This window comes from Aphis gossypii, chromosome 3, assembly GCF_020184175.1.
Source record: "Aphis gossypii isolate Hap1 chromosome 3, ASM2018417v2, whole genome shotgun sequence".
In the NCBI taxonomy this organism is placed as follows: domain Eukaryota; kingdom Metazoa; phylum Arthropoda; class Insecta; order Hemiptera; family Aphididae; genus Aphis; species Aphis gossypii.
Window position 1 is genome coordinate 43385794 of NC_065532.1, and position 12493 is coordinate 43398286.

Here is a 12493-nt window from a genome sequence, read left to right on the forward strand (position 1 = left end):
TCATTTTAAAACTAAAATTAAAATGATCTTTATAATATTATAAATAAATATGCTGACCAAACAATTTTTAATCTTTAAATTAATTGCAATAGTATTTTATTGTTCAAATATATTTCCCTATAACTGTCTGAAAAAATGTGACTACGGTAATCTTTAATAAGCCGAAAAAATAAAATAAAAATATATATAGGTATATAGTATCCAAAAGTATGTTAAATTTAAAAGCTTAAATAATCTTAATAAATTGAACAAAATACATAAATGTCTGTGTTTTATAAAAAAATAAAAACAATAATCCAGCCTTTAAAAAAATTTTCATATTATAAAGAAAGCATAAAAACCGCAATGAGATTGTCGTTTATCAAATTGATTATACGACAATTCGAGTGTAACTATAAATACTATAGTATGTTATACTAATTACCAGTATGTTTTATTATAATATTTATAAATTAACTTTAGTAACGAATATGTCCAACGATTATTTCTCTCACCACCACTTGCTCACATTTTTGCGATGAATAATAATTATCGATTGAGATTGGTTATTCTTATGATTTTTTTTTTCAGTTGTCTTTATCGACAATATTTTTTATTTTTATTATTTTTTTTTAATAAGTGATCAATTATTTATATTATCATATGTTTGTTTTATAGGCTGACGGATCGCTACTGGACGTTGGCTTGGACCCCGCCAAAGATGATTCCGGGGTAATAATGATGAACTCCGCCATGGCCGATCGGTTCGTGCGCCAGAGCGATTATGGGCATGAAAACGGCGTCGAGCACAGGGTGCAACTCAAGGGCATCCGCGTGGATTGCGGCGCCGCGTCAGCGAACGGAGTCATAGCTGTGGAAATTGAATTCCTGGAACCGTTCAACGGCGTGATCTACAGCAAAGGTCGACACGACGACCCCAAATGCAGGTGAGTGCACAACGAAAGTCCTTTACTGAAGCATGGTGGAGGGAGGAAGAATACTATGTCCTTATGTTTTAATTCCATACAAATCTATAATTTTTACACGATTTCGGGTTCATTACTAATCAACGAAATTATACATATTATTTATTGTTTTGTTGAATTATATTTTCATATTTTAGTATAGACTATTAACGTTATCATTTATATTTGTTCTAATATTATTTTTTTAATCAGCCAATGGTTGTATTGTACACAGCCCATCATAAAAATAAATAAATAAATAAATAAAAACGATTTTTTTTTTAAGTTACCTTACCATAAAAATTACTACAATCACACAACATAAAAACTTTAAATAGGTAATAATAAAATATAAATTTTACGATGTATGCCGTCGACATTTTAGAAAACGAACGCATTTTATTTAGTTCTGTAAGTACCAGGAAATTAATTTTATTTTATTGATCATCTGGTAATAGATCTTTTTTTTTATAATTATTTAATAAGTTCTAACGTTTATCAGTATTAAGTTTCTCGTATACAACTCAAGTTATAATTTTAGTTAACCATATACGATTGCACATTAATGATCATCATTCATTCAATTTAAATTGTTATTAGAATTTTTTATTTTTGCAATAATTTTCTACTGATGTTAAAGATAGCTATATATAATATAAAGTACATAATAATATAAAATAAATTATGTAAAATTCACATACACACTCCTATGTTAAAAAACAACCGTGTAACTTTAGATAGGATGTAATTTATACTAAACTATATTATTATTTGATCGTATTTTTTACCATTTTAAATTCGTATTTATTTTTATTATACATGCTGCCATCCCCTTAAAGATGTGTTTTTAATGTTTCAAATGATACATTATAAGTAAACTCATAATCGTTTTGTGGAATTGACGACTTTAACTCTGTACAATAATGTTATTTCCAGTTGAATACACAACAAGCTAAAATCTCGAATGAAATCACTATCTTTATTCTCGATCTAACATTTAATATTTTTTCTAAGAAGACGTTTAAGTGCTCGGAAGTCAATAAGCTGTAATGTATAATATTTTTAACTGAATTTTTCTTTATTTGAAAATTCATACTAACAATATTAAAAAAAGATTTAATTATAACAATTTAAAAATTAAAACAAATTTTAATTATATTTATATTTTTGGTAAACATAAAAGCTAATGCACATTAAATAATACCTATAATATACTATATACTATGTATTATACTATTGTTTTCTTAGAGTTAATCAAAAATATATTTAGTTATGACTTTTTTTATATAAGGTTATAATTATTAGATATATTAAAATATACACATTTTCTGATAAATTTTTGTATTGCTACTAATAGCATTAAGTAACTACGGTTAAAATTATCTTTATGGCTAAAATATTAGAAAAACATAATGATATATTTAAGTAAACTTACTATCATATTTACTAAAATCCTTTTACGAGTATAGGAGAGATAATTTTTAGTTTTAACAGAGTAGTTCTGTTCAGATTAGAGGCGATTTGACAATTTTATTTGACCGGGGTAAGCATAAAACATACCAAACCACTGCACACATTTGATATTTTACTTAATACAAAATCAGTTTGACTGAATTATTAGTACTTATACTTTAATATTATAATGTATTAATATTTATTATTTACTCATAATATGGAATAAAAAATATTAAAGCATCTTAGGATAAATATTAAGCTAGGTATAGCTACTTCAAATACTTTCAATATTAATAATGATCATGTACCACCCTAAATTTACAAAATACATGTTAAATACATAATAAAAAACACAAAATACATCTTCAAGCCGCCTCTGATTCAGATTACATAATATAATATGCATACTACAAACATAATAACAAGTTATTAAAGAAGGTGTATAAAAAATTTGAAATTTAAATAAATGCATCGGGGATTTTTCTATTTATTATGTAGCTAAGCAGATACATGAAGGAATATTATACTTGAATTAAATTAAAGTGTCCATAGAAAACTGAAAATGCAACAACTATTTTGGCAAACATACCTTATAATTAAGTTAAAAGTACAATAATATAAACATTAAAATCGTAAATGTATAATTAAATATAATAATAAAAGTTTAATATGATACTAATAAATGAGCATTTTGTTTGTAGATTTGTGCAGAGTGATTCAGGACAATATTCATATCAGTTCCAAATACCAATAGAAGATTGCCGTCCTCCTGTAAATGAGGGATGTTCATCTACCGAAGATGGTGGAAGTTGTGACTTAGGTTCTATTGAAAATACAATAATCATCCAGACAGATAGTACAATTCAAGTAATCTATTAGATATTAAAATTTCAGTATTAAAAATCTAAAATTAATTAATTTGTAAAAGTTTATATATTGAATAAAATAAAATAAAATTTTTCTAATAATATAACATTTAAGTTACAATTTCTATTTTTTTAGGAAGAATGGGATTTAGCACGAAAAGTCTCATGTCCATCAGAGACAAAGCCAGGTACAGGAAAACGAGTGCGATTCAAGCCTATTGTAGTCGATATGTTAGAAGTTGTATCTGTTCCTTCTGGAAATGAAGGCACACTACAATGTTGGATGGATATACAAAGAGGTCAATATCCAAATGTAAGATAGAAATGTAAAAAAAAATGAATAAGATTTGTAATATAATAAAATGTTTATAGACATCACCAGTAGACAAAATCATAAAAATTGGTGAATCACTTTCATTGATTGTATATGTAAAGAGCACTGATGAAGCTTACGATGTAAGAGTAAGAGAATGCTGGGCATATGATAATGATAATTATGAATCCGCAACTACTACAAGTATACAACTGACAGATTCATCAGGATGTCCAAAGTAAATATAAATTATGCACTATAAAAAAAGGAAAATAGAAATAGAAAAAATGAACACGACAATAGAGAGTAATAACAGTTAAATAGAAATTTAAAAATGTGTAGCAAAAATTCGTTTGTATAAAATAATTTATAAAATTTTTAGGAGAAAGAAATTAATTTCACAATGGAAAAAAACCCAAACTGTTGACCAAAATGGTATTACCACAATTGGATACACAAATGTCACTGCTTTCAAATTTCCAGATAAACAACAAGTGTACCTCACTTGTAATGTTGAAGTAAACACATATATTTCCGTTTACAATTAAATTAACAAAACAATAATTCTTGATTATATTACAGTTATGCTTAGGAAATTGTCCAGAAGAGAAATGTCAAACAGCTTTACCAAATTATCCATCAACTACCATTCGTCCAATAACTACTCCAGCACCGGTTTGCTACCCAGGATCAAATGATCCAAGGTGTCCAAAACCTTCACCACCACCAACATACTATCCTTCACCATCAACACCAGCACCGCCAGTATGTTACCCAGGATCAAACGACCCAAGATGCCCAAAACCATCTCCACCTCCAACATCATATCCAACTCCATCAACAACAGCCAAACCTGTATGTTACCCTGGATCAAATGACCCACGATGTCCAAAACCTTCACCACCACCAACATACTATCCTTCACCATCAACACCAGCACCGCCAGTATGTTACCCAGGATCAAACGACCCAAGATGCCCAAAACCATCTCCACCTCCAACATCATATCCAACTCCATCAACAACAGCCAAACCTGTATGTTACCCTGGATCAAATGACCCACGATGTCCAAAACCTTCACCCCCACCAACATACTATCCTTCACCATCAACACCAGCACCACCAGTGTGCTACCCAGGATCCAACGATCCAAGATGTCCAAAACCTTCACCACCACCAACATACTATCCTTCACCATCAACACCAGCACCACCGGTGTGCTACCCAGGATCAAATGACCCTAGATGCCCAAAACCATCTCCACCACCAACCTCATACCCAACTCCATCAACACCAGCACCGCCAGTATGCTACCCAGGATCCAACGATCCAAGATGTCCGAAACCGACGTTGCCACCAACTACTCCAGCACCGATTTGCTACCCAGGTTCAACTGATCCGAGGTGTCCAAAACCTTCTCCACCCCCCACATCTTACCCAACACCATCAACACCAGCTCCACCTGTATGTTATCCAGGATCAAACGATCCAAGGTGTCCAAAACCATCTCCACCTCCAACATACTACCCATCACCATCAACTCCAGCACCACCAGTTTGCTACCCAGGATCAAATGATCCACGGTGTCCAAAACCAACATTACCTCCATCAACTCCAGCTCCTCCTGTGTGTTACTTTGGATCTAATGACCCAAGATGTCCAAAACCAACGTTGCCACCAACTACACCTGCACCAGTCTGCTACCCAGGGTCTAACGATCCAAGATGTCCAAAACCTTCACCGCCTCCTACATACTATCCTTCTCCGTCAACTCCAGCACCACCAGTTTGCTACCCAGGATCAAATGATCCATGGTGTCCAAAACCAACATTACCTCCATCAACACCAGCCCCACCAGTCTGTTACCCAGGATCCAACGATCCAAGATGTCCAAAACCAACGTTGCCACCAACTACTCCAGCACCAGTTTGCTACCCAGGTTCAACTGATCCAAGATGTCCAAAACCATCTCCACCCCCCACATCATACCCAATTCCATCAACACCAGCTTCACCTGTATGTTATCCTGGATCCAACGACCCAAGATGCCCAAAACCAACACCACCTCCAACTACCCCAGCACCAGTTTGCTACCCAGGATCAAATGATCCAAGGTGTCCAAAACCATCTCCTCCTCCTACATATTACCCAATTCCCTCAACACCAGCTCCACCTGTATGTTATCCAGGATCAAATGATCCAAGGTGTCCAAAACCATCTCCTCCTCCTACATATTACCCAATTCCCTCAACACCAGCTCCACCTGTATGTTATCCAGGATCCAACGATCCAAGATGTCCAAAACCAACGTTGCCACCAACTACTCCAGCACCAGTTTGCTACCCAGGTTCAACTGATCCGAGATGTCCAAAACCTTCTCCACCCCCCACATCTTACCCAACTCCATCAACACCATCTCCACCTGTATGTTATCCAGGATCAAATGATCCAAGGTGTCCAAAACCATCACCACCTCCAACATACTATCCTTCCCCGTCAACCCCAGCACCACCAGTTTGCTATCCAGGATCAAATGACCCTAGATGTCCAAAACCATCTCCACCACCAACATCGTATCCAATTCCATCAACACCGGCTCCACCTGTATGTTATCCTGGATCAAATGACCCAAGGTGTCCGAAACCAACACCCCCTCCAACTACCCCAGCACCAGTTTGTTACCCAGGATCCAACGACCCAAGATGTCCAAAACCATCACCACCTCCCACATCTTACCCAATTCCATCAACACCAGCTCCACCTGTCTGTTACCCTGGATCAAATGACCCACGGTGTCCAAAACCTTCACCACCACCAACATACTATCCTTCCCCGTCAACCCCAGCACCTCCAGTCTGCTACCCAGGGTCTAACGACCCAAGATGTCCGAAACCGACACCACCTACAACTGCTCTTGCACCACTTTGCTACCCAGGGTCAAATGATCCTAGGTGTTCAAAACCAACTACACCCCCAAATACTTATTTACCGCCATCAACCCCAGCACCACCAGTGTGCTATCCAGGATCAAATGACCCTAGATGTCCAAAACCATCCCCACCTCCCACATCTTACCCAATTCCATCAACACCAGCTCCACCTGTATGTTATCCAGGATCAAATGATCCAAGGTGTCCAAAACCAACACCCCCTCCAACTACCCCAGCACCAGTTTGTTATCCAGGATCAAATGACCCACGGTGTCCGAAACCTTCACCACCTCCAACATATTATCCTTCACCATCAACCCCTGCTCCACCAGTTTGTTACCCAGGATCTAACGATCCAAGATGCCCAAAACCATCTCCACCTCCCACATCTTACCCAATTCCATCAACACCAGCTCCACCTGTATGTTATCCAGGATCAAATGATCCAAGGTGTCCAAAACCAACACCCCCTCCAACTACCCCAGCACCAGTTTGTTATCCAGGATCAAATGACCCACGGTGTCCGAAACCTTCACCACCTCCAACATATTATCCTTCACCATCAACCCCTGCTCCACCAGTTTGTTACCCAGGATCTAACGATCCAAGATGCCCAAAACCATCTCCACCCCCCACATCTTACCCAATTCCGTCAACACCTGCTCCACCTGTATGTTATCCAGGATCAAATGATCCAAGGTGTCCAAAACCATCACCACCTCCAACATACTATCCTTCCCCGTCAACCCCAGCACCTCCAGTTTGCTATCCAGGATCAAATGACCTTAGATGTCCAAAACCATCTCCACCCCCCACATCTTACCCAATTCCGTCAACACCTGCTCAACCTGTATGTTATCCAGGATCAAATGATCCAAGGTGTCCAAAACCAACACCCCCTCCAACTACCCCAGCACCAGTTTGTTATCCAGGATCAAATGACCCACGGTGTCCGAAACCTTCACCACCTCCAACATATTATCCTTCACCATCAACCCCTGCTCCACCAGTTTGTTACCCAGGATCTAACGATCCAAGATGCCCAAAACCAACACCACCTCCAACTACCCCAGCACCAGTTTGCTACCCAGGATCAAATGATCCTAGGTGTCCAAAACCATCTCCGCCCCCCACATCTTACCCAATTCCGTCAACACCAGCTCCACCTGTATGTTATCCTGGATCCAACGACCCAAGATGTCCAAAACCAACACCACCTCCAACTACCCCAGCACCAGTTTGCTACCCAGGATCAAATGACCCAAGGTGTCCAAAACCATCTCCACCTCCCACATCTTACCCAATTCCGTCAACACCAGCTCCACCTGTCTGCTACCCTGGATCAAATGATCCTAGATGTCCAAAACCAACATTGCCACCAACTACTCCAGCACCTGTCTGCTACCCAGGATCAAATGACCCTAGGTGTCCAAAACCATCTCCACCTCCCACGTCTTACCCAATTCCATCAACACCCGCTCCACCTGTCTGCTACCCTGGATCAAATGATCCTAGATGTCCAAAACCAACATTGCCACCAACTACTCCAGCACCTGTCTGCTACCCAGGATCAAATGACCCTAGGTGTCCGAAACCAACACCGCCTCCAACTACCCCAGCACCAGTTTGCTACCCAGGATCAAATGATCCTAGGTGTCCAAAACCATCTCCACCCCCCACATCTTATCCAATTCCGTCAACACCAGCTCCACCTGTATGTTATCCAGGATCAAATGACCCAAGGTGTCCAAAACCATCTCCTCCTCCTACATATTACCCAATTCCGTCAACACCAGCTCCACCTGTCTGCTACCCTGGATCAAATGATCCTAGATGTCCAAAACCAACACCACCTCCAACTACCCCAGCACCAGTTTGCTACCCAGGATCAAATGATCCTAGGTGTCCTAAACCATCTCCACCCCCCACATCTTACCCAATTCCATCAACACCCGCTCCACCTGTCTGCTACCCTGGATCAAATGATCCTAGATGTCCAAAACCAACATTGCCACCAACTACTCCAGCACCTGTCTGCTACCCAGGATCAAATGACCCTAGGTGTCCAAAACCATCTCCACCTCCCACGTCTTACCCAATTCCATCAACACCCGCTCCATCTGTCTGCTACCCTGGATCAAATGATCCTAGATGTCCAAAACCAACATTGCCACCAACTACTCCAGCACCTGTCTGCTACCCAGGATCAAATGACCCTAGGTGTCCAAAACCATCTCCACCTCCCACGTCTTACCCAATTCCGTCAACACCGGCTCCACCTGTATGCTATCTTGGATCAAATGATCCTAGGTGTCCAAAACCATCTCCACCTCCAACTTCTTATCCGTCACCAACACCAACTGTTCCTGAACCAATTTGTTACCCAGGATCAAAAGATCCAAGGTGCCCACAAATTGCTCCTGTTCAAACGCCTTTTGTTTGTGTGTGTAATAGTTCAACTCCTAAACCTATTCCACCTCCATTATGTTATCCTGGTTCTACAGACCCTCGTTGTCCTACTCAAGAATCATTGGTATGTTATCCTGGATCACCAGATCCAAGATGTCCGCAATTCCCTTCATCAACACAATATCCACCTACGTATTTACCACCTTTGGAACCAGCATATGCACAAGGAAATAATCAATTTATACAAGAAGTTACTACCCAGTACCCATCATATATATCTACAGATGATAGTTTTGGTGGGCAGCAGCAACTAGATGTTTTTAATAAAGGTAAAACAATTATAAATTTTTCCTTGATTAAGTACTTTATGATTAATTATTTATATTTCCCTAAATCTTAAAAATATTTTTTTTCATTGTTTTGTGAATCTGTTTTTCATAGTTTATAATTTGTTTGTTAACAGCTTTAAATGGATTTAATATTCAAAGGAGAGATGTAGAGTCTGGTATTCGACAGTTGAAATCGCAGTTGAAAAATGAAATTGGTAACGAAAATTTAGATGCATTAGATAGCTTAGGAGATGATTTATTACTTGAACTACAAAATCAGTCGGAATCTCAGAAAAAGCGTTAAACCTAAATGTTCATTTTAAATTTTACCTTTATATTTAGACATTTTGATATTTAAATTTACAAATTTATTTGTATATTATATATAAATTGCTCAAGTGTATTAAGTATACAAAATTGTTACCGACCGTCGTTACCATTTACCACTTTATAATAATGATTAATGTATATTATTAATTTCATACATTTTGTATACATGCCATTATGTTTTTTTTTATTAAATGTATTTTTATATTTACTACTGAAAATGTATTTATTTTTGTTTTATCCATTAATGAAATATTTTAGTTATTTTCATTAATTTAATTTTAATATAAAGTCATAAATTATTATTAATGGTAATTAATAATATTAGATTATTTTTTATTATTAATTGTTTTGATTCATTACATTTCCTTTGAACTCAAATGCTATTTTTCTTTTTTTGTTATATCATATTATCATTTTTATTCTATGTTTTTTTTATATTTTGTATTTACCTATTTTTCAAAAATAACCGCGATTCGCAATATTTAGGTTCTTCTTTTTGTATGATAAGTGATAACTATCTTACAGTTATCATGTTTAAAATTAAATTTGCATAAATTATTTGGTAATAATCATAGTATGTATATTGTATACCGATCATAGTATTAGTGGTATTGTAAAGTATACCTTTATACTGTTGACCAGCGTAAACTGCCTTACTGGTGACAACGATGAAGACGTTACCGTGGTAACCACAATCTGAACGATTGGACCACGAGAGCGGCGACGGCGCTGGCGGCGGCGTCTACTATACGGTACAAGTCCCCAGTACCGAACGAATTCACCGGCTTGAAACAACCGTTCGCTGAAGTTATAGTTTATCCCGTCACACAAAGTGCGATCACCAATAGAACGTAATTTTCGAAAGTAGCTTTATTCGTGTTAAAAGTACGTTGCGTCTAAATCAAAATGTGCATACTTTTAGCTAATTTACGTTTTAAATTTGTCAAAATATGTTGAAATAAGAGAAAAAAGAAAGACATTATGTATGAATTCGACAACGTGAGTTAGTTTTTAATTACTTACTTAAATAATAACAATTAGGAAACTTTTGATTTATACGACTTATCTTTCATATATTTTTTTTATTATCAATACTTAATATATTTTAATGATTATTTTGATTATAATGATAAAATATTTTCACTTTTTCAATAAAAAAAATAAACATAGTAATAATATACGTTAAAATATATAATTATTATCATATCGTGATTTTTTTTTAAGGAATTATTATTTTTTGGCGTTATACTATTGAGCGGACTTTTTAATAATATTTAGGAAAATTTATAGTAGGTACGTACCTATTTAAAATGCTTCTACATCGCTAAAACATCAATTTTATTTTTTTTCTCGTTATAGTATTGTCGTAAAATCTAGGTGTTGTACTCGCGTATTAGTATTTGATATGCTTGTAAAAAAATTAAAATCATCGGAGTTAAAAAATAATTTAACACATCAAGTTTTCCAAAGTATATGTGGTAGATAAAATACTATATTTTATAGAAGTAAAGTTAGTTGAAGTTTTGCCTTTTTAAAATCATGTGCTGCTAAGTCAGTCTCAGTATTTATGGTGGTGATAAATAATTATTATTTTATTTATTAAAAGATGTGAAACGTACGGTCGTGTAAATATTCAAGCACGATTAAGTCAAAATTGAAGTTAATTATGTATTGTTTAGGTATATAATAGTTGTAATAAAATTTGATACAAAACACATTTTAAAAATGGTTTCAACTAATAAATTTGTATCAAATTATGTTTATCAATAAAGCACACAAATTTTCAAGCTATTATTATATTACTTAAGACAGTGCATATATATGTGGTTATTTTTTGATTTATAACTACGAGTGCTGTAGATAAACGTGAATCTCGAAACATAACGAACACACTATGTTGGTAAATTAATTTTGGATAAATCGTAAAATCTGTGATTTAAAAATGTGGTTGTGCGGCATTCGAAAGTCTGTAGTTTAGCGTTTAGTAACTTCAACACGTTTCAGCCCTGCCGTTTAGTTTAGCTATTCGCAAGATAAGTCGCGCCTAGCTGTAGTACTAGCTAAAAGAACATTGCTGTCAGATAAATCAATTCAAGAAAAATATAATTGTAATTTTACAAAAGGATTGAGTATAGACACGCGTTTTAGATTTAACAAAATAATCCACGCACGTGCATAACCTAACAATCCGTGGTGGAATCGTACGTGCTCTAAATCGTACTCGGACCAGGGAAATATTCAGACAGGGACACCTGTGGGGTTGTTAACGAAATAAATGTGAAATTGAATGTAAAAAAGGAATATGACAATAAGATAAAAATGCATAAGATTACAACCACGTAAATACGGCTGTCACTACCCAGCCGACTGGTAGTAAATCTGTGATCAAAGAACCTAATCAAATTGTTTTAAATATTTTTTACAGTTCGTGTATTTTTTGTTGTCTGGTAAGATCGAAATATTGTTTCTCAGTGATACCGTTTTAATATTACTGTGAAAGCCTGCAAAAAAAAAAGTAAATAATAATATATTTAATTATCCACAAATCCGATCGCTTTATTCGAACAATTATTTTATTCGTTAGGTTATACATCACCATTTACCTTTAAATAACAACGCATAATATTGTGTATCCATTACGAAAAATTACTATTGTTATTTATACTTTAGTGAAAAAAAAAGATTCTAATAAGAAAAAAAAATGTAAAATTTAATTTATATAAGACGCTATACTTCATACTAACTGCAAATGGTTATTCACGCATAAACACATTTTTATTACTCAATCCAATGTTATAAGTGATTGGTTTAGGTCGACTAGGATTGGTCTATTTTAAATGTAAAAAAGAAATTCACATTGCATTTTTTTACGCCATACAAATACATAGATATTTTATGTTATCTTGAAGTTAAACAC

General features: G+C 35.5%; 2 protein-coding genes across 52 annotated transcripts in view; both read left to right on the forward strand.

Annotated features, from left to right (window-relative positions):
• Positions 1-9794, forward strand: part of LOC114129815 (proline-rich protein 36-like) — a 29329-nt gene extending 19535 nt beyond the window's left edge. Inside the window, exons 3-12 of one of the 50 annotated variants that reach the window (XM_050203658.1) lie at positions 658-926; positions 3101-3266; positions 3402-3578; positions 3638-3816; positions 3961-4096; positions 4161-7207; positions 7298-7615; positions 7865-7933; positions 8501-9246; positions 9381-9794. In XM_050203658.1, coding sequence (XP_050059615.1) covers positions 658-926; positions 3101-3266; positions 3402-3578; positions 3638-3816; positions 3961-4096; positions 4161-7207; positions 7298-7615; positions 7865-7933; positions 8501-9246; positions 9381-9550 — 5277 coding nt within the window. In that variant the 3' untranslated portion in view covers positions 9551-9794. Of the gene's footprint in view, positions 1-657; positions 927-3100; positions 3267-3401; positions 3579-3637; positions 3817-3960; positions 4097-4160; positions 7208-7297; positions 9247-9380 lie in introns of all 50 variants that reach the window. The other 49 variants (XM_050203665.1, XM_050203657.1, XM_050203664.1 and 46 more) reach the window with 49 other exon arrangements.
• Positions 9795-9920: 126 nt separating this feature from the next.
• The window catches only part of LOC114121273 (potassium voltage-gated channel protein Shaw-like), a 181581-nt gene continuing 179008 nt past the window's right edge, over positions 9921-12493 (forward strand). For both annotated transcript variants that reach the window (XM_050203671.1, XM_050203675.1), the window contains exon 1: positions 9921-10575. The gene's annotated coding sequence lies outside the window, so the exon portion shown is untranslated. The remainder of the gene's footprint in view (positions 10576-12493) is intronic.